Source organism: Amia ocellicauda, chromosome 2 (assembly GCF_036373705.1).
Source record: "Amia ocellicauda isolate fAmiCal2 chromosome 2, fAmiCal2.hap1, whole genome shotgun sequence".
NCBI classification, from domain to species: Eukaryota; Metazoa; Chordata; class Actinopteri; order Amiiformes; family Amiidae; genus Amia; species Amia ocellicauda.
Window position 1 is genome coordinate 46,125,620 of NC_089851.1, and position 23,832 is coordinate 46,149,451.

General features: G+C 37.7%; 2 protein-coding genes across 4 annotated transcripts in view; one reads left to right on the plus strand and one right to left on the minus strand.

Annotated features, from left to right (window-relative positions):
• Nucleotides 1–5,367: 5,367 nt before the first annotated feature.
• On the minus strand, nt 5,368–11,663 carry skida1 (SKI/DACH domain containing 1). The gene has a single exon (XM_066724628.1). The coding sequence runs from the start codon at nt 11,141–11,143 to the stop codon at nt 8,687–8,689; it is 2,457 nt and encodes an 818-aa protein (XP_066580725.1). The 5' UTR covers nt 11,144–11,663; the 3' UTR covers nt 5,368–8,686.
• Nucleotides 11,664–16,540: 4,877 nt separating this feature from the next.
• Nucleotides 16,541–23,832, plus strand: part of mllt10 (MLLT10 histone lysine methyltransferase DOT1L cofactor) — an 85,260-nt gene continuing 77,968 nt past the window's right edge. For 2 of the 3 annotated variants that reach the window (XM_066724658.1, XM_066724642.1), the window contains exon 1: nt 16,541–16,780. Coding sequence is in view for 1 of the 3 variants with exons in the window: in XM_066724642.1 (XP_066580739.1) it covers nt 16,724–16,780 (57 nt within the window). In the remaining 2 variants the exon portion in view is untranslated. Of the gene's footprint in view, nt 16,786–23,832 lie in introns of all 3 variants that reach the window. The other variant, XM_066724650.1, reaches the window with a different exon arrangement.

Consider the following 23,832-nt stretch of genomic DNA (forward strand, 5'->3'; position numbering starts at 1 on the left):
GTTATAGCCCAGTTTACATATGACCGGTGCAATGTAATCTGGCCAGTTCAGGTCGGTTGTATAAGCGGCTACAAGTCAAGCAATTCGGATCTAACAGTCAGGGATGTTAGTGTGACACACAGGGAGGACATTAAGTCATTCTTATTGACAATTAAAAGATGGCTGTGATTGGTAATAAATACCCTTTGTTTAAGAATATTTTAAGCCGTAGGACAGGTCGTTTATTGAAGTGTTTACTGAATGCGTGTTTGATTACAGGGTCTGTAGCCAAAATCAATGTGGATGTTCTTATTATGCTACTTGTTGTTTTCTGTTATTATTATTATTATTATTATTATTATTATTATTATTATTATTATTATTATTACTACTACTACTACTACTACTACTACTACTACTACTACTACTACTAACCTTTTTGCGTAGCATATTTAAATTGTGGTTAATATAATATTGTGTGTATATATATATATATATATATATATATATATATATAATCTTTCATAAGCTTTTTGGTCATTATATATGTGTGTGTGCGCTTGTGTGTGTAGCTGTGCGTGCTGTGAAAACATTCACTGTTTTTGGTAGTTTTCATTTCAGTAAGGAAGAATGTTTCCTATTTAATAATGTGAATATTTTACATTAGCTGCATTGCCGACTCCTGTGCTCTAAATTGATACTATGGTGTTGGGCTCTTTTCTATAAGGCCACTAAGAGCGATCAGACTCGAGTGGGGATCCAGCTGATCGATACTGAAAGCCTGTGTGTGCAGTCCTTGCTCCCACTACCACACAGCTTCAGCAACCTATAAGTGCGCTGTGCCCGCCAAATCCACGCTCAGAGGAAGATTCAAATGCAACCCTTACTCCGGATAAAGGGAAAAACAGAAAGGCCGCACAGGGTTTTTATTTTTTCATGTTTTTTCAGCAGGAAAAGGAAACCGGGCTGCTCAAAGCATCTGTCCAGTAAGAGAATCACAACAAAGAAGAGGACATTTAAAAAGACAAAAACAGATAAACACCGGTGTGGAGACTGGCCCAAAGTAGCTGTCGTTTCATTCAATCTCTAATTGTAGTACATCATTAATCCCCTTTCTTGTCCAAAAGGCCGTCGTGTTTGTCTCTTGGTGGAGAGAGGCACTCAGAGCGACGTCACCTTTAGGGTTATAACCTAACCGTCCAGCCTCCGAGGGCTTTTAACAATGATTACCATCCCTTATTCAGCTGCAGCAAAAAGGGTCGACAGAAAACCTCATTTTTCTACTCAGGCCAGAACAATCTTAATCGCCTCAATTTGTCCAAATGCTCCCCTTCACTTTTGTAATGCGTGATGTGATGTGGGCTATACAGGTTGTTCTTAATAACGAAATGAAAATACAGCCTGAGTTAAGATGCTCAGTGGAAGGAACATGTGTGTGTGTGTGTGTGTGAGAGAGAGAGAGAGAGAGAGAGAGAGAGAGAGAGAGAGAGTCTTTGTGTGTGCGTGTATAAAGGAGTGCGTGTGTGTGTTTAGTAAATTGGAAAAAATACTTCCATTCGTGTGCAATGTATGGCAGGCACAACTTTTTGTAGCTACATCTATTTCCATTTTTGTATTGGACGCAACTTAATTTCCTGTTTTTCGTGCAGACCTGCGATATAGTTTAAATACCTTAAATAATGAAATGTCCAAATTTGATTACAATTTGAGTTTTTTTACATTTGTGCCATGAAATATGAAAATGTAATTTCTGCTATGGTTGTGATGATGATTATTATTATTATTATTATTATTATTATTATTATTATTATTAGTAGTAGTAGTAGTAGTAGTAGTAGTAGTAGTAGTAGTCATCGTCGTATGAAAACTAAACTGTTAACGTGACTGTAACATATACATTGATTAAATATCTTACACTCGTGTGCACGGGTTTTGAAATATTAGGTTATATTAAAGTTAGCAAGTTGCTCAAAGCGTACTGTAGACATATGATTACCACTATATTTAATAATACAGCTGATAAATGCAGAGCACTCTGTATTTCTAAAATAAAAGGGAATTTTGATTTTATTTATTCATCAATTATTTTATCTGACACGATAAACTCGTATGATTTAGTGTAGACTTCTACAATATATGTTTAGTTTCTAAACACATTTTCACAAATAACATTGTGAATGAATGGGTTAGCAGCTGCACTTCCGGTGAATAATGTTTAATTCAGTATTTAATGCAATTCAGAGGCTAAACCGTGTCGAATTGCCGGGTGAGATGTTTCCCCCCCTGCTTATTCACCGAGTTCATGGGCTAAATGTTACAATGTATAATTCTTTAAATTCAACTGATTATATATGTAATAAACTTGATTAAAATAAATCCTCTGTGTTTTTAAAATATACTTTGTGTTGTATTGCTTATACACATTTCAGTCAATACCCGATCACATCCTACCCGCAGGTTTCTCCAGTATGAGGAATGTAACCCGGTGGTTAAAGATTTTATCCGACATCCACGCTAGGCTGCCAGAAAGAAAACCCCTCTGCTAATTCAGAAAGATCCCCCCTTGTGTTTAAAGGCTGTGTGCCCGCTGAGAGGTCTCAAGTCTTTGGGAATAGCGAGATGGACAGAAGCATCCTGTTTTCCCTCACAATCTGAGCTTTACAATACTATACAATCTCATCCATCATGACTGAGTGTGGAGAAACGGCAACGTTTTCAGATTCAGCAGGGAAACGTCGCCACAACGTCCTTTTCACTCCTAAAACAAACGTTGCTAAATGAGTGGGTCTACTTTCTTAGGTTTAAAGGGCTGGAGGTTTGGAGGTTTGGAGCACGTCTGCCTCTATAATTCCCAAAATTACATTCAGTGGTTTGGTCCCTATAGTTTTCTTTAGCCTATACACCATTTATACAACTTTCCTTACCTGTCTAGGCCAGCTGGTCATTTTACATTTCAGCCCGGTCCACATAAAAGCGAGGAAATGTTAGTGGGATAACCTAGAATAGAGGGAATCCGTCACTTTTTTTCCACAACAGCAAACACCAGGCTTGGTCCATTGACATTCACTCGGAAACCGTCTGTTTCTCTTGAAAGGGGTTCGTCATGTTTATTTTGTGACCTGAACATTTACAACACAATAATGAACTGATGCATTTCAGACAATGCTACATTTTGTATGTTTGTCTGATGTCAAATGTTTTTCCCGTCGTTGTGGAAAACCATCACTTCTAAAGAAATGAGGGGAGAGAAAGATAGTTAAAGTTATGACAAAGTGTAGCCTTTGAACACACCATTGTGAATTTTGTAGATATTAAAATCAGTAGTTTTTCTTAATTCCATCATATCGTTTATTTTAACTTCACCCTCGGTTACTTCTTCTTTTTTTGTTGTTTTGTTCTGTTCAATTTCTTAACGTGCTGAAAACGTGTAAATGTCTCTCTCAGCACAAGAAGTGTCCCCTTGTTGACCATGCATAACAAAAGGACATTTAGTAAGGTCGTCTTCACTTTGATTCAGTGCCTGCTTTTGGGATGTTCAGCAGATCGCCTGAATTTGGTACATTTCTCATGTTTGGTGTGTTCAGACCTATACGTTTTTCATATATATATATATATATATATATATATATATATATATATATATATATATATATATACATGTTTAATTCTATAGCCTGTTGGGATTCACGTGATCTCATTTTCAGCACTTAGATAACGGAGTTTTCTGTCACAGTGAAAACTTAGAGGAGATAAGAGGTCAAATTTGGATTTGGTTTGTTTGGCTTAAGCCTGCATTGAGCTCAGGGTGGGTCCCCCCTTAGTGGCATCAATCGCCAGGTTCGCCAATAAAGCAATTTAAACCCCACAATGGAAATCCTTTCTCCAATTAACCATCAACAACATCATAAAATAGTCAACAAAGGGTTACTATTTACGATGCATTAGTCAGTCTTTAGGGGATCTGTGCATCATTTCACACGTTTTACAATTGCTCCTCCATGTAAACGGTCCTTGTATAGTCTAAACAACCAAATTACCCCCATCCCACCCCACCTCCCCATAGAAAGCTTTTTTTTTTCGGCCATCAACAGATTTAACTATATGAAACATGGGGTGCCTTCCCCTTGAATAAGTCTCTCGAGTTTGTCCTCTTTTTATTTTAGTTTTTCTCTATATTTTGAAACATTGACCCAGTCGTTAGCTGAATTGTATATAGGACCTATTTGCGTCAGACAATACTGGGGATAATTTAACCCGTATTCGAACGGGTCTTGTTCTGCTGCCTTATCATATTTTCCCATCCGAAAAAATTAGAACAGAATAAAGTAATATAATGAGTAGTAATATTATTAACGTTTAATTTTAATTACATTAATCACTGAAACAATTAGCATTTTTATCACAGTGGAGAAACGATGGCGAATTTACGGTTTTCATACTATCTCCAAGACTACAAGATTGATATTAATGTATTGATATTGCAAAAAGTCTATGTTAACACCATCACTTTTACACTTATTACAAATCTGACCACGTCAATACAGCTGCTCTACGATATGCTGATTTCATTAATTCTCTCTATTTTCCTGTGTGTTGGCCGTGGACAGCCCGGAAAAAGAGGGTCGTGTAGGTGGGGAGAAAAAACAGCCTTCACGCATGACAGGGAGTCCTGTTTTTTGAAGTGCTGGTCCTCACAGAATATGCGAGTGCTTAGTGCAAAACATCCAGGGATTTCCACAAAGGATGTGCATTACAACAGATCCATGGTGAACTCATTATTATACTTCTCTCACGTTTACATTTTTCACGCCTTCTTTATTTCTGCTTTTCACCTTTGTGTTTGTGCGCAATAAAGAGTACAACACGAGATTGCTCTGCCTCTAACTTGCGTCTCTTGTAACTTAGCTCCACATCTCCCATTTTCACCAGCATGATCGACTTGCAGTTGACAGGCTTGCGTTTTGTGTGGGGGGATGGGGGAGGGGAGAGGTTGAGATGGTAGGGACCCTAACCCCCCTCCTCCTTCACAACGTCAGCTTTAATATTACTGATTATTCTCTATTGCAATAGGATCATTACAATTCAGATTTACGGTTCTTCTTTGCTTATAGTTCTCTCTCTCACACACACTTCGCCTCTTTCTTTCACACACACGCACACATCTGAAGTTTGATTTGCATCTTTTCAGGAATGCATTATGTTTCGTAAACTATTTTATTATACCTTACATAACATTTTGCGTCTTTCTACATTATTGCAAAGTCTGGAACGTTTTTATTTTTGTTGTAAAACGAATCAACAAATACACTAGTATCTTGGTGGCTAGTATCTAGTATCTAATTTCTACAGATTGCTTTCAAATAAACAAAAAAAACTCACTACTCAATGTACACTCAAATGAATTTAATGACAATTCGTTCATCAGAAAAGAGAGGAAAGTGCTTCAGAATTAACCATTCAAGTTTTCATTTAGAGTGCATTATCATACACAACAATGATACAAAACGTGTAAACCACAAAAATAAATATTTAATTTCTATAAACAACCAGTGACTTCAAATGTCTGGTCAAGATCTGACCTCAAGTATTTTAGAAATCGCAGTGAAATGTGTTCAGAGTCTCAGGCAGTGGCACCATGCAATCCTGAATTGGTAACATCACTGATAAAGTTGCATTGCTGTATACGGTGGTACCTACTGAAACCTAAATGGTCGCAATATTAGAAGGATTCTCTTCTCATTACACGGTGAAATCTGGAGACTAACAGTAGACCTTAACCAGTTTTTGGAAAGAGCATTGCTCAGCTACAACATTTCTACCCAATATCCATGACATCTCTAGTGTGTTTCTCTTCGCCCAGGGAACGGTGATTGCATGATAGGGAGAAATAACGTTTTTGCCTTCGGAAAGGGGTCAGTACTGGCTCAATACAGGCGCCCGTATTTTGAGGCCCTACATAAAGTTATTTTTTACGCAACGTGTTAAATGTAACAGGGCTGGTAGTTCAGACGTGAAAATGCAAGGAGGACATAAGAGTTAGCCAGGTTCGTTAGCTGTCCTTCAATACAAACACAGCTATGGGAAGGACATCAGGCTGAAAATGTATTTCCATGCAGTTCCCATATTTAAAGCGACTCTGTTTAAATTCTCTGGAAATAACCTGCATGGTCAGCAGCAAACGGTGTTAGAACATGTGGTCCCGTGAAGGAGTTACTGTATTCGATATGCTTTTATTAAATACATTAATGTGTGTGTGTGTGTGTGTGTGTGTATGTATGTGTATATATATATATATATATATATATATATATATATATAGATAGATAGATAGATAGATAGATAGATAGATCATGTTAAAGGGTACACATAGCTTACTTCTACGGATGTTTATTGTTATTAGGGGTCTATTATTATTTAAAATACTACGTAGGTCTGTGAATCAACAACTGCAAATAAAATAAGACATATGTAAATGCCTAGTATATTGCACGCATATAACACCGTATCTGTGAAATGTTAGTAGGCCTACATATTGTCGAATATTTTAACATTTCACTAATGTTGACAACAGAAGTTGTCACATCTGAATTATTTATTCATATATTTAATAGATTTAACTTTTGTGCGTGTAAACATTTTTCTACGTCACTTCTTTGCCTTCGCTTATTTTCTTTCTGTGATACATAATTTGCATATAATTCAAATTCGAGAAAAGGGTAGATGTGACAGAATAATACAAACTAGGAGATCTAGATTTATGTAAGGCTATAAACTAAACTTGGACGAATATGTAGTCTTTCTGGGTAAATTAGATAATGTAATGTACATATTGATAAATTATGATGATGATCATGAATGATGATTATGCAGCAGTCGTGGTATCATATTTGAAAGGGTGTTCCTGTAAATTATAACACTACAAACTGTAAACATCACCATGACAACTGATTCAGTTTAAGTGTCTGGCAAAGGGGAGTTGTGATCCTGAATCCCAATTTAAGGTTGCATTGTGCTGATATACAGTCGGATCTACTTCTGCGCCTTCTAATATAGTGGATAGTAATCAAACCTGAAATGGCCCCGTGTCTGGTTTATATATGGCTGTTTCATAATGGATTATCCAAATAACACTCATAAAAATAAGACATTAATTGACAATATGGTTTACATTAATTATTATTTTGAGGTACAGTTAAAACAATTCGATTTGAACTTTTTTATTATTTTAGGAAGCCTTTTGTTCCCAGCCTAAGCCTATTTTGATTAAAGTGGCGTCTTTTAAATCTTTTAATATATATTTTGGGGTTGGATATTGAGATTTAACTACATGACTAGTTTACTCTCGATACTCCCTGCATAATGTAATCGTGCATACAAAAATGTGTGCCTCGTTAAGCGTTGAAGTTGCTCCTTCACACGAGTTTTGCTGCTTTAAGACAATAGAAAATCCCCATTGAATATCCCCACGAAATAAATTGTTTTCCGATACGACTAAAGACGTCCCTACATTTTAATTCGCAAATGTGATCGACTAATTGTAATTTTATCAAATGTATTTATTGTTCCATCGCAGTGTAAATAGTGTTACTATTGAAATATCCCTAATACTATGAAGCTGAGCAGTGTGTCAAAACTGTATTGGCCCTTAACTTTGTGCTTTCGGTAACAGTTGTACAATATATACAGGAATGTAATTTGGTGCCTGTGTCGTGTTTTAAATATTGTTGGGTCTCCGGGCAAATCTAAACATCTCCTACTGATTGTCATTCATGTCACCTATGGTGGGCCTAAAGTTAGGGCTGTATGTTGTTGTGTATGTGTGTGTGTGAAAGCACCATCAAACAAACTTTAAAATGTCCCTCTGCAAATCAGCTATGTTTTCAAAACACTGTACAATTTTAAACGGCACAAATTAAACTCTCGGGTAGAAAGGTTGGCTAAATCAAATGTTCACACACACCCATGTAGCCAAAATGGTGAATGAGGAACATATATTTGGAGAGAATGTAAAATAAAATGGAAACCGTAACCCAAAGGAAGGTAGCAAATTGTCACTAAAATTCAATTAGTCTCCAGTGATGTGGCACATAAATCAAAATTGCATTTTTTTATAAGAATAAAGACATTTCATTGCAGTGCAGCAGAAGTTTTTTTTTCTTTTTTCTTTTTTTTTGCAATATAGTGTCTCAGGGGAGATAAAACCAACTGATTTCTATGACACTTTGTTTTACAATCAACATACTAGGGGGAAAAGACAGAACCATTACGTCAACACTTCTGCTAAACTATTAGTGCGTCAACTGAATGGCTCTTTTCATTTTTATAATTTGTTTCTGTTTTATTTTCAGAAATCCTTGAGGTACTCGGTATTAGTCGGCACGGGTAAAGCATTGAAGTGCTCCAACTCCAGGTGAATAACAGTACAGAAACTGCAAACACAGGACAGGGGCAGTCCCTTAACAACCTGGACTGTTTGTCCAAGAATAATAATAATAATAATAATAATAATAATAATAATAATAATAATAATAATAATAATAATAATGAGAGTCTACGACCCATGTAGATCTTCAGAGCATTTTCACGGTATTCCATTTCCAGAAGCAGTACTTTCCTTACAATCAAGCCATCAATCAACCAACCAATATCCAATCAATGTTTAGAGAGATTTACATCTCCGAATAGGAATTACACAGAATGAAAAGTTTCACACATTAAATTTCCTGAATTTGTGGCTCGGTGGGAGAGGCACTGCAGAACCTCCGAGTTGCCATTTCCAGACAGGATGAGACCTGTGTGGCGGATGGTCATCCTTAACAGAGTTTAAAGAATAAGCGGGGCTCAAATCCCCATCATGGCCAATAATTAGTGACGGCGGGGATGGAAAATTTGCCATGAAGTTAAAGGGCTTTTTCACAGCTGCTACGTTGCTGGGTGTGCGTTTGCGTTTGCCTGTGCCTGTAAGATCCTCCAGTGATCCTTCATAAAACTCGTTTTTACCTGAGGAGCGTGGAGTCCTGTCTGCTTTCACATTTAATTTCAGTGGTGTCCTTTGAATACCAGACTGTTTCCCCAGGACGAGTGTCCTGTAGTTCTTCCTCACCCTTGCGCCGTTTTTGTATTCCCCCTCCTCTGGGTGAGGAGCGCGTAAAGTGCTTTGGAAATCCTGGTTCCGTGAGGGAGACTTTGGGGAAGTGGCAGGGCTTTCAGTGCTCGCAGTAGTTTTATTTGCATTGTTTAAAGTGTCTATAGGTTTGGCTTCTCCATTCAGGTGGTTATGTTTAGTAGTAGGGTCTTCCTTGTTAACGCATTTGTATTCCGCCCCTGTTTCGGAGAACTGACCCGCAGTGGTGTACTCGTCAAAGTTTTCTTCCACTTTGATTTTCACGTGGGGCAGAAAAGTTGGTGGCGATTTCCCGGCGTTGGTCTTGACGGCGTGGCTGTTTGGGGGTGAATTGTGCTCCTCAGCCTCTGTCTTTACGGGGCTGGAAGGTGGGGGCAGCTTCGAGCAATTGCTAATTTTTGCTTCTTTCTTGAAATTTAAAGCTAATGAAGGATGGTTGTCTGGGTGCTGAGGAACTATTGTTTCTTTGTCCCGCGCACAGTGTGGGATGAAAGCTTGGAGGCATTTGTTTGCCTGTCCTAATATCCTTTGTTGGGAAAAGTCTTTGTTTTCCTTTGGGCAAGGTGAAGAGCCTCTTTCTTTAACACAGTTAATTGTGGGGTCAGTCCTCTTTGGATCATCAGTAATTTCAAAGTGTGACAATGCAATCTCTGATACTCTGTCCCTCCTTGACTCGGAAAACAGACTTGCAAGAGTAGCCGGGTAGTGTTTATTCTGCTTGGACACGTCTTGTGGTTTCTTTACCATGCACAGTTTAATGTCAGATTTTTGGAGTTTCCTATTCGAAATGCCATAATCCAGCCCGCCCGAAGTGCCTTGATGTGCTGCCCTGTGTTGCAGGGTGTAGTGGAAACTAGGCTGTGCCACTAAAGGTGTCTTATTGTTGGGGGGTGAGAAGCTTGTCCGGCGGAATCGGATGCTCTGCACTGAAACCTGGCTGGAAACCGAGCTGGAGTCCGACTCAGAGGAGCTTTCTTCATCGGAGCTGGCATCCGAGGACTCGGATAAAGAGTCCTCCTCCTCTTCCTCGTCCGACGTGCCGGAGTTGCTGGTAGTGGACAGGCTGGACCCGAAATCCGAGTCATTGTCGGCGCGCTCGGAGTAGGAACTGGACTCGGTGTCACTGCTGTAGCTTTCCTGGAAACCTCCGAGGTGGTGGTGGTGGTGGTCGAGGTACAGCCCGTGTTCAACTTGAAACTTGTTAAAAGGCCCGTTAGACACTTTAGACTTGCAACATTTGGGGACAAGTAAAACCCGGCGAGTGCTCTTGCTCGTGTTGCAGAAGGGCTTCCCGGCGCTGCCGTGCGCTCTCCTCCTCTTGCGCGTCAGATCGGTGGCGCTGGAGAGCCTGGTCTGCGCCGCAATGGCGGACTGATAGAGGACGGGCTGCCGGCTGCAAACCACATTGCGAAAAAACGAGTGGCCGGCGTTAAATGCTACACAGTTGCTGGCTATTTGAGCAGTTTCATAGTTTTGAGGATTCTTGCAAGGCGACTTTACCACTGCCGGAGCGAGATGACTTGCGCATTTGCTGTAAATTTGAGGTAGATTGGACGCCGGGGGTAAGAGAGCTTCCTCCTGCTGCCCGGTTTTGCTTTTAAATGAAAAGGGCTGAGGAACGCCGTGCAAACTCAGCCAAACTTTTTCTTTCCAGAAACTATTGTGGGGGTCGGGACGCCTCGGCTCGTCGTACACATCCTCCGACGAGTTTGCATTTATCCTCCTCCTTTTGGTTTTCAGCACGCGTTCGGTTTTGCAAGAAATATACAGAGCCTCCACGTCTTCCCTTGAAATCAGAGTGCATTTAGCCGCATGGAAAGCTATAGAATTTATTGCTTTGAGTTTTCGCAATTCCTCCAGGTCACAGTGATGCTTCTTCACGTTTAAGTGGTCCATTCGTTTGTGTACAGTAGTTCTGGGGATATTTTTCAACAGATCGGTGAACACTTGGGAAAGGGCAAACATTTGTTTCCCCTTAATAATAAGGTACCCCAGCTTCACGCCATCCATCTCTTCGAAACCAGACTCCAGGTCTCCCATTGTGTCTATTGTAATAATCCCCACATCTGGCGCGATCAAATCCACTGCAAAATGCCTAATGTCTCATGGCATCCTGGTAAGCAAACGGCAGACACAAATGTTATATCCACGCAACGTCAAGAAGTATAAAAGTTTGCAAAAAATTAATCCATAGCACTGGGTACAGCATAACTGATGAACTCTGGATGGTGTTGCCTATACACAGGCTTCTCTAGGTATCTATACACATAATTGTACCTGCGGTCTTTCACTCCACTCTCCATTTGCTTGCAGAAGAGGAAAAGGTGAAGTGCACAGGCACAGAAAGAGAGAGAGAGAAAGAGAGCCGAAATGCAGCTGCTATTCCCGCCGCTGCTTTAGCTACAAATAAAATGACAGAGTGAAGTGAGCAAGTCTGGAGACACCTTCATCAATTAATTCCCCTAAAGCCAGCGCTGATTGGACGCTACTGACAGGTGATGCAATAAAAATTGATATTCCACCCCCTTACCAAAAATCCCCAGCTAATTAGCATACTCTTATACTCCCACCTCTCCCCTTAAAGTAAATAACGGAGCAATACAATGTTAATATTTCTATATTGCAATTAAAACTGGAAACATTGAAACCTTCTCAGATCCACTATAGACTCTACCTGCAGCCCCTTTTCGTTTATTTTAGACCAGGTAGGGTTAGACGCTCATCCTTACCTATATATCCCCCTCCATGTTTGAGCTAAAAACAATCAGTAAAGGGTTGATGAAAAAATATTAATTTCAGCACGAATTCCCATTTGCCCTCCACGTCTTTCTTTTCCATCAGCCATTTTCCATTTCACAAAAAACGGAGAGTTGTTTTCATTGTCCACATTTCTCTATATTTTCAGACAAGCAATACCAATCTCTTTTTGTGTTTTTTTTTTAAGAATAAAAAAAGCTTTTCTGCTTCGAGGCTCAACAGTGTTATTTTTCAACGGCAAATCGCAGGCCGTTTAAAATGTAAAAAAACGTGCTGTTATCTGTAACTCGAACAGCTAAAACTTTACGGGTGTGTTGGTTGATTTTCATCTGTGTCGATGTCTTGCTTCGTCTTCACTGATCATTGATGGGCGTCAATGATAACTTTGCGTTTGGTTTTTAAGGTCGTGAATGGACACTGCAGTGGGCAGCAGCCTGCCTGGCCTATTATAGTATGTGCGTTTGCTCTGCATTGACTTTGCTTAGTGATCAGTGGCGACAGTCACATTGTATTAGCAGTAGCAGGGTACTAAGAAGTAGTAGTAGTATAATCGTCATATTGGGCATAATCATATAATCATATGCATTTTTAATTGATGTGTTGAAACGCCAAAGTTCTGCTGTGAAAACAATCCAATTAATATGTATGTATGTATGTATGTATGTATGTATGTATGTGTGTGTGTGTGTACTTAAATGAAAAGGGTGTCGTCGTCAGCCAGTCTCGTTCATATTTGTTTGGATACAGAAAAAGCAAATACATGTTGTATATATATATATATAACTTATATATATATATATATATATATATATATATATATATATATAACTTATGATATATATGGTACTTACATTAAATTGCAAGTGTCTCCTTATGAATCTGTTAAATCTGATACTTTTACTGGGGAGGACAAAAATGCTTTTCATAAATACATATATACAATACATACAAACGTAATGTAAATGAAAGGAAATGTAGTGTGCATTTTTATTATTGATATATATGTGTGTGTGTATGTGTGTGTATATTTTTGTGTGTGTGTATTTAAATTAATTTATTTCAGTTCACGTGTTTGAATGTGTCGTACTGTTGTGTGATGCAGTTGGGATCACTTCGATGCTTTAGTAACCTGAAGGACATAGCCTGTATGGTATTACAACGTGAAAACCGGGCTAACAGCGCTTGGTGTGTCGTGTATTATCACACACATATTCATCGTTGTGGTCCAATATCCAGGCCGTCTTCATATAAACAACGACATTAAAATGGTAAAACTCCAAGGCTAAGTTTGACACCACTGTGACGGAAAAACTTTTGTGCAATCTAAGTGTTACCCATACGGTGTGAAAACCCGGTGATTTCCTCTGAACCCATTCCCCGAACCGCATCTGCCACAGGTCACAGTACTGCAGAACCCCTTGAGCAGTCATTATGCTCCTTTTAATGCAACTTGTGCTGTAACGCATAGACACGGAGGAAACGTGGTGCCTGACAGGACATCATTGTTTTTTCCATAACCCCATGACTTTTTTTAGTTTTCTTTGTCCCCTGATACTTTTGCTAAGATACGATGAAAGCATCATGCCGCACGATTCTGAACAACTCATGCTTAAATGTAACCGATTGCTTTAAGCACCACATATGTACTACACCTCCATACAAGCTCTTTATTGTAGATTTTGGTAGCGCTATATAGGTGCTGTTAGTTACAGTTTTTTTGTTTATTTTTATTTTTAGGGGTGCGTGTGTGTACGCGCACATGCATGCATCTATTCATGTTTGCGTGTATTTATGTTTCTCTGTGTGTGTTTGTGTGTGTACTGATGCATACATAGAGTGAGATGCGGGTGAAGCAGAAGAACGTGAATGGTATTTATCCACCAAGACTCCTGGTAAATACCGAGGAGCAGGATCAAACACATCTAGTGTAAAAAGACACCTAATACTTTACTAAAGTGTCGTAATTTCTCCATGAGTGTTTTTAAAGGCCCAGTCGATATGTGGGATTAAAACGACAGGCCACTAGTTGTGTATCCGGGATGTGCAGTACGTGGTGGTCGATCCTGCCGATGAGAGTGAAACAGGCTGGCGAGGGCCTGGACACAGGCTGAATGGCGGGCTAGTCTAACACAGATTTGTGCACCCAGGGGACCGCGATCAATGGCTTCTAACGTTTATTGTGGATTATCATGTGGAATCTGTGAAGTAATTTATAATACATTGTAAGGTTTAAACTCTCCCTTCAGTGATTTTTCTTCTTATAAACACACACACGCACACACACACACACACACATATTCATACACAAATACGCACTGGTTACTATTGGGTAGCGAATAAATAACAACCTGCAAAATTGTTGACCAACTATCAGTAGATATTATTTGGGTAATATATTTACAAGATTTTTGTCCGCCTTTATTTCGTCATCAGTACTTTTCCTGATATAGTCCAATGGCAAAACCATAAGCAAGCGCATTATGGTTTTCACTGTGTCCCGCCGAATAGCAGAGCATTAAAGTAGAAAATCTAAAACAAGCAAACAAATAAACACAAAAATATAAACACACAATTTGTTCTGGTTCTTATATTTGTTTATTTTACTATCAGAATAATTAATTCACATTATATATATATATATATATATATATATATATATATATATATATATATATATATATATATATATAATACAATTATTTTTTAAAGAAGTGCAAGGCAAATTAAGGAATATCATTGGTACACATAATAATAAGTTTAAGATTGGCTCTCCCGTTCTTTGGGCTGAATCGATGGCAGTATCGATTACTATTTTAATAGTTTTCTCAGTAGTCGTCATCCATATAGATTCTGCGTTTCGCAAACAAACACTCCGACATAAATACATAAAACTAATTAAATAAATAAATAAAATTGAACTGGATTATCACAGCGTTTTTTCTGTTACGATGAATTTGCTGTAAAATGACTGCAATACAAGTATTCATGTTCGGCTGAAATAGCCATAGAAGTGGTCGGCTATATCTTTGAGTCAACATTTTTCTCTCGTCGTGCTTCTCTTTGGCACCAAATTAAGAAATAATGTGTCGAATAATCGTATTTAGAAAACAGCACTTTTTGTAGAAAGTTCCTCTATATAACCTAGCTTTTGCTTTCCTGGGCAACTCTTAGTCTGGGGTTGTACTCTGTGATGGAGAGATGAAAATAAACTATAATGTTGATAGGTTAGAATAATCCACCACTTTTGGAAAATAAAAACCATAAAGGAAATAAAGATATGTAATGGACCTGCTCTGCGTGTGTCATTATTGATAAAATTGCATCTTTGTTACTTTAAACTGAAAACGTTTAAAAAAGAAAAGAAGACAAGGGCCTGTAATTCCGAATGGGGTTTCTTCTTAAATATCCCCCCTAATTAGGCTGCGAGGATCCTGTTAATAGGTGCGCTGTGTTCCAGTTGGACGATGACCTCTACCAGTAACACAGTGACCTATAGCCTGGTCGTGACCCTTGACAGCCCTGCTGAATTCAACATAGTTAGGGCTTAAGGGCTTTTTTGGGGGTCTGCACAGGGACACTGTCGGATCAGGGAAACGGTCACCCCAAAAGTAAGCCTTTGGCCCTATGGAGATATTGTTCCCTGCGCTTATTACACAGCAGACATATCCTTCTATTACACAGGAGATCGGGTTTAAACACTTTTAGTTTAGATTTATACATTTCCAATTCTTTCGATCTAAACCATTTAAAGCAATAACACAGATTCCTTAAATACATTGAACTAGACGCACACGCATGCAGTTACATATCCATGCATGCGTGTGTGTGTGTGTGTGTGTGTGTGTGTGTGTGTGTGTGTGTGTGTGTGTGTGTGTGTGTATGTATGTGTGTGTGTAGGGGATTTGTGTCAAGGATGCCTCACGTCACTTTTGTTCTTAATATTTTGCAGCGGCTTTGAGAGCGAAAATTATTAGGTTTTAATAATAGCTCCAATTATCCCTTAAATATTACTATATACAGCACTTATTTAAACATATTTTAGATGGTTATAATTGTATCTAATAGGTATACCAATAATTGGTATAATTGTAAATGGTATTTAAACCCCAGCCTTTGTTATTATTCCTTGCCAATTTTAACACGGGTATGTGTTTTTTTAAAACCAACCAAGAGAACTAACTTTGAAATCCTGATCATTTAAATTTGATGTGTGTGTGATCGCTGTGTCAAGAAACCTGATGTACATTTTCAGTAAACTTCATGTTTTAACTTGTAACTATCTACACCGCTTAAACACACCTGTACACACACAGAGATAATCTATTTGTATAGGCAATATTCACCTTGATAACCGGACATAATATTTGCTATGTAAATAAATATTCTGATTATTCTATTTGTTTTGTTTTACTGTTGTGTGAAACAATGGATCTTAAATATTTTCCGATAGTTTTTTTTTTTGTATTATTATTATTATAATTGTCTGGAGCACTCACACAATTCAGATTTAGAGCAGTGGTTCGTTAAATTGAGAACTTTATTTCACTGACACTTCGTATGAGCTTAGTCCAAGCATCAAAAATAGAAAAGAAAAAAAAACTTGTGTGGGAACTTTATTTCACTGAAAATACGGTTTACTTTTTTTTTTTTTTTTTTGCAAACCCCTTGCAAGTTCAGACTTCGAGCACTCGTCTCTCCTGGCAGAATTAGGCTGGGCTTGGAGGGTGCAAACGTGACCGGTGCACAAAGCAGGGTCCGCAGACTCGCAGCAACGTGCTCGGATACTGAAACCTAGGGGGGAAATACTACGGATTGCATTGCAAAACATTGTTGGACATGAGCAACCGCTCGGTGCTCCTGTAGATGCTTTTCAGTAGGATCGTGTGCGCAAAGTTTGATGGAGAAGATCTTCAGAACAGAGTAAGGTAAGATTATGCATTATTCTGTCCCGCTGCTCTCTAGAAAAAATGGCAGGACAAAGGGGAACAGTTCTCCCCCTTTCACTCACTATAGCTATAATTACAACCTTTTAAATGCATTCAGCTTTCTTTCGCTAGAACTTAAAACTTTTTTCAGAGGGAAAAATTAAATCGATAGAAGTGAAATAAGGCTGTTTCCACTTGTAAATTAAATAAACGATGCGTTAATTTGGCATGTTGTGCGTGCAATTAAAGTAAAAATAACAGCAACAACAACCGCCGTATATGAAATACCTCGCTTCCCAAATAGGTATAAGATCTGTGCACTACCCGAGTGTGTGTTTTTCTTCTTCTTTTTTCTGGTAACTAACAATTAACTAGACATTAAAGAAAAACAACTTAAATTCAGTACAATTCCAGTTGCTAGCATGTGATGTATGGACATTAAAACGGCACAATAATAATCATCATCATAATAATAACAATCGTAATAATAATAATAGGCCTAATAATGCATTAACTAGCCTATGATCATTTTAAGTTGGTTTCAATTGTATCCAGTTTAACACAACACTGTAGCAATTCAAAGCACTGAAAGAAAACCTGTGCAGAAACGTAATTCTGATTTAAGTCCTAAAACACTCCAAATACTAAAATACTGCGATTCTGTAATATAGTGCTTGTTGTTGCTAGCGGGGCACCAGTACTTTCTGCACCCATCCATCCATGCTACCCTGCCGGCGAAACCACGGAGGATCCGTCGATATGCAATGCGTTATTCTGCTCCCGATTCACGTGTTGAGAGTGGACTAGTGTGTGGAGGAGGGGAGGAGGGGGTGGGATGACCTTTCACCCCGGACTGTTGTTCCGCTCTGTATTGAGTGGACCCTCATATTACCCACAAGCCCCCGCGTAAAGCGCGCTCGTGCCGTGCCCGGGTTCCCCGCGAGCCCTCCTGCGGGACAGAGCTGCGGCCGTGCGGGCCGGGCAGGGGCTGCGGTGCGTGAGCAGTGTCCTCACTGCTTTTGCAAATACTACTCGTCTCATAGGTATTGAAGGAGAATCGCTACAGTGCTTTAGCAATGGAACAACTAAATGCAACAACAACAAAAACTATATATATATATATATATATATATATAGAATTAAAAACTTGATATTTGACAGTTAAAGGCCTAACAAGTAGAATATGTTCTTGTTCGAGCTATTATTAGTATTAGTATTACTATTATAACTTACTGACTAATTGGAACTTTTTTAACTTAATGCAATTTTAACTACAGCACACAACTTTAACGCCATCCATTATTTTTTCTTCCCCAACAGAATGTAAAGTGTGATTTTCCACTAAACTTTCAACATTCTTGGGTAGTATTTGAAGTGTAGTTAGAAAAGGGTGTAATGATGTGCCTCCGAATAAATTAGAAAATAGAGCGGGACGCCCGCGATTCACACACATGTAGATTGTATACCTGTGATTCCGTGCCTACAGTTATGCACGTTAAACGTCGCACGTCGCAGGACACAGTTGTAAGTTTGACAAATGATGGCACATGGGATATCCCGGCGATATTCATCTGATGTTCGCATATAATTAACTGCTGGAAGTATAAACATGGAGTCAACTTTCTCAAGAACGATGCCTGATCTCTTGAAACCTGAACACACAGACAGAATTTGCTCGTTATTTAATCGCTTTATTAAAGAATCGCAAAAGTTTTCATGAACTGGTGCGAAAATGTCCATCTTTCAGTTGAGTAATACGGCAGTTTCATTAGAACTGAGAATCGCAACGTGTGTAAATGAGTTCAGGCGGACAGAGACGTATTGCCAGTTGAACAAAAGAGTCCCCTACCATATAGCAATAAAGCACTCCCCTGCGTTTGGGTATCCTTTAAGTTCAGCCAAGAAATATTTCCGACTTCTTGCCGGCTGGTGCTTGTACTATGGCATGCAACACGATGTAATCGAAGTGGATAGGACGTACACAACAAACCCAATCTAAATATAGCTAGAATTAAACCAGTAAGCAAAACACGTGTTACTTCGGGAACAAAAGGGTTGATCACGTCACCCCCCCACCCCATATGCACAAAACAAACAGGACGGCTAGAAATTGCAGGTTTGCTGCTTACAAATAAAAAAACAGACACTTCAGATAGCAGAAGCGCAGGGCTGTGTTTAAACGAGGTATAATAACGAGATAAGAAGGTAAACAGAGGAGATGAGGGCTTCATTGCGAAATAAAGGAGATGCGCCTTGTAGAAAACATGGAACACATAGTTCACACCAATTCAATTAAATGTAAGCTTCTTCTTCTGAATAATAATAATAATAATAATAATAATAATAATAATAATAATAATAATATGGTGATAAATATGCATAGAATTAATTGGAATTGTGATGCGTAATTCCAGGTTTTCAGGAGCAATACATCTAACCCCCAACTTAAGTGAGCTTTCTTAAAGAAAGCTTTTTGGAACTCCCCTTGTTTGACTTTCACAATTAAGAGGACACAGATACAGCTAATATTATTGCAACACCACCTTGTTTTACCTCAATCCGTACATAATTTGCGTTAATGGAAATAAAGTCGAATCTCACTCAAATAAATAAATACATAAATATGCATCTAGTAACTAATAGGCTATATCAAAATTAAGTAATGCAATGTATTATCTTAATAATCCACGTGTATGTACTATAAAACAAACGAAATAGGCTGTTAAATAAAAGTACTTTTGTGAGTTATGTGTGTTAACGGATCTTTATTATTATTATTATTATTATTATTATTATTATTATTATTATTATTATTATTATTATCATCATCATCCAGTGAAACCCTTCTCTTTTAGGCAGTGTTTTCCCATAACAGGGTTACCAGGCAACAATACTTTACATTTTGTATGTTGTATTCTATAATTGCGTCACATGGTTAAAAGTCAAATTATATATATATATATATATATATATATATATATATATATATACACACACACACACACACACACACACATAATGTAAGTGTCTGTGTTCAACGGGAATACGTTGGAGTAATTTAGTAGAAGATAATACATCTAAATTACTCCCATTACACAGTGAAAATATTGCAGAACAAGGCTTTCTACCTATCTAAAGAGGAAACTCACGTAGCGGAGTAAAGGAGTTGAAGTGATGATAGTCACAATATTCATTTGAGGAACACTTTTAATTGCAAAATGTTAAGTGTGATGCGTGTGTTTGTTGTAAGACTGGACTATGTATAAAATAACCGTGTGGACTGCTCTGTATTTTATAAAGGTACATTGATTTTCTGAGCACTGGAAACCGTGTAAAGGTGGGGGATGGGCGCCCGTAAATTAAAACACAATTGTCATCTCTCATTGCAGGCCATTGAAATGTTTTAAGAGCAACACATGCAGTGTTAATGGCTCCCTTTACAAACATTGGAGAAACTTGGAGAACCATTACAGACTATTACAATATACTATAAAAAGAAACGCAGATTGTATTGTATAGCTTATTTAAGATATTGGCTTACCGAAATAGACCTATACATACACAGTCGAAATATATTTCACCACGAGTCATGTATTATTATTAATTACTAATTACCTTTTGCTTGAGGACCAATTTAGAAAAGTTTAGGTTTCCTGCAACTCGTGGGAATATTTGAATGTACAAAGAAGTGGGATTAAATATTTTTACTAGTAATGCAGTCTGCACCCTAAAAATTAAACAATAAACGTGTTGATTTGTGAGAAATTCATTAATTTTATTCACAAGCTAGTTAACGACTGTTTGAATTGCTTTTGTGTGGTTTAGACGAAGAAGCTTTCTGTCCCGGCACATATAATATAATGTAATGTAAACCTTGCAGATTAATGTTTTTTTCTTAATCTACTTGTTTATTTAGATTTTTGTGGTATCAACTTTTTCAGTGAAACATCAACCTTGTTGTCAGGTATGTGTTTTCAGCAGGATTGATTGGTAATTCCAGTGCAATGTAGTTAAAATGAAAGCTGTTTAAAAACGACGAAATTAACTTGTTGTTCTGCTCCTGCCCCTTTTTACGTATAATTCACTGAAATATCACGTTGAATGCTGTTAAACCATTCCACATTTTCACCGCCCCACCTCCCCACAGCCCTGGTCCCAAATTAAAATTTAAAGAAAATACCGGGTGAATCGTTGTGAGCTTTATTCTCTTCCATGAGCGTCTACAAAATATATAGCAAAGTAATACATTAGTAATAATAACTTAATAAATAATATTTAAATCAATACTTAATAAATCAAGACTGTGTTACATGTATACCATTGCAGCATTCACCATGGCCTACTATGTATTTAAATAAATAGTTGTTAAACACCAAGAAACTCAACTGTCAATGCAAAAGTTATTCCAAAACAATTGTGTTTGTTTGTTTATTTGCTTGTGTAATATAAAGTGTTGCATTCAAATGAGGATTATGAAGGGAAAATATATCACATGAGATAGGAGGTTAACATTCAGCTGATGTTTCCAGTTTACAGTGCTTCATTTTTAAATATACTTTCAGGTTTATAATGTACTTTTTATTAGACACATTAGTGTGAAGCCAGACTCTGAATTACAGTTAGCTGCTCATAATGTACACAGAAACACTGCAGCCAGAAAATGCAGCTTGTAGAATTTGCCCTTTTCCTAATTGCTGAAGTAATTAAAGATGTAAGGTAGTATTTAAACAGAAACCTTAGAAAACATAGAGAGCTCCTGAAGTTTTACATGTAATTAATTATGTTTATTTTAAGGTAAAAAATACACACACACATTTGTACTAATGAAATGGGAATTTATAACAGGATTATTTGGTGAGGGAAGGGGGATTGCATAGTGGTATACAAAATGATTAATAGTAATTTATAAATGATTGTAATCAGTTTAAAAAAATAAAAACAACTTCAGAGTGTTTGGTTACATTTCCAAGCCTTCATTAAGGTTTTAAGTATGGGGTCACATAGACAAAATGGTGTAATGTTTTAATTTGTGGGGGAAGAAAATCTAATCACAGGGCCACAAGTCACTGAGCCCCAGAAACTACATTTTCTGTATTTAAAGCAACTGGAGCACTCTGCTGTATTCTCAACAGTCTGCTGTATTGTCCGCACAGTTTCTGCGCCTCTTGGGGCTGTGGCCACTTAATCCTGAGTGCGAGAAGATTGCTAAACTGCCCGACCACAGAACACCAACTGTCTCTTTTCAGAATATGGGGGGAGAACTAGGGGTATTTTTCTGCATGTAAAAACAAGAGGAGTTGGGGTCAGTGGGTCAGGGGGTCAGGGGTCAGGTGGCACAGGTTCTTTGCTTGTTTCCATCACCGTGTTTAAGAAGAATTTTATCAATGAGGACAAATACAAATCAGGAGGACATCAAAGGCAAATGAGATTTCTTCTCTTTACAATGTGGTAGGTGGCATATTAGACAGTAAAATAATATTATTTTATATTTTATATTGTTTAATTTTCCCTATAAATCGACTGATTACATATATATAAATATATGTATATAAATATATGTATATATACACACACACATACACACATATATAGCCATTTTCCAAATACGTCTGCAGTATTATTATTATTATTATTATTATTATTATTATTATTATTATTATTATTATTATTATTATTATTATGTGAATACCTACCAGTTGCACAGTTCAGCAGGAGGGAGACTATTAATCTTTCCAGTAAGTGGAGGTTAGTGAACATAATGTCTGTCTGTCTGTATCAAACAACACAAAGGTAAGACCTGACACACTGTGTGCTGCCTATAGTCAGACAAAGGCAGGTACTTAATTGACAAGTGTTGCATTTTCAATCTTCTTTTTCTTTTCTTAAATATATAAATACATTTAATCACATAATTTTCACAAAACACCTCCGACACTTCAAATCAACAGCTGTAATTAGATTTTTTTTTTCATATTTACCTTGTTTTTCTATTTAAAAAATGTGCGGTTTGCTAATTACAGTCATTTGTGAGCATTGTAAGTGGCTTCAAATTAGAACAAATCAGACTAGTTATAATTGAAAAACCTATTTGAAAAACTGTCCCTTTTAATTAATGTCTGAAGGTTCGATTGACAAGAAAAGAATCATTCATCAGTCTTCGGAGCATCGGAATGTCACAAGATCCAAAGTTCATTGTTCGGTCTCATGATGGCGTGTTGCGTGCCCCAGTGTGGACTGTGATTCTTCATACTGCATGATTTTCATTAAGAGATAAACAAGAACAAGCCCCAATGCTTAGCCTCCCTTTATGTCTGCGTTCATGTGTTTTGCTGTCATGCTAAGGTTGTAGGTTGTTCTAGATATTTAAACCAATATTAAATTATTACAGAAAGAGTGTTTTGGTAACCATAACTATCCTCAAAAGAATTAAGTATTATAAAATACAAAAATTGTGCTTAATGTCAGACATATATACCAAGTTTCTCCAACCCCAAAGGTTTCTTGTTTTTCATTGTTGTTGTTTTCTCTGTCGTTCACAGCGTGTTGTGATAACTGGGTTGGAGTTTGGCTCTGGAGTGATAACGTCCCAGAGGAAATCACAGAGCTTGACCTGTTGGTGCTTATGCATATTCTATGTCTGTCGTACAGTTAGCAAGTTCCATTTTAAGTCCCTGTACCTCCTGGTCCCTTTTATGAATGTGATGTAGGTTTTTAGTTTATGTAAGAGGTAAAGATTACCACCTTGTACCATTATAATCATGCCATTAAAAGCGACTCCCTATGGTCTTAGAAAATGAGGAACATGCTATTATTTGAGACCTATTTGTGTGTACTGCAGTACTGTGTGTCAGATTTAATGTAAATTAAGTTGTAAATCAAGACAGCAACAAACCTGGAGAGTAAGTTGCTGCAGAGAGGCCTTCTCACCAAGCTTGATAATTCACCATGAGGCAACGATACCTGGAACAGAATTGCCAGCAGAGATTTCATAAGGAAATCTTTTATTCCAAACTATAAGTGTTCAACAAGCCAAACATGGGAAAGTAA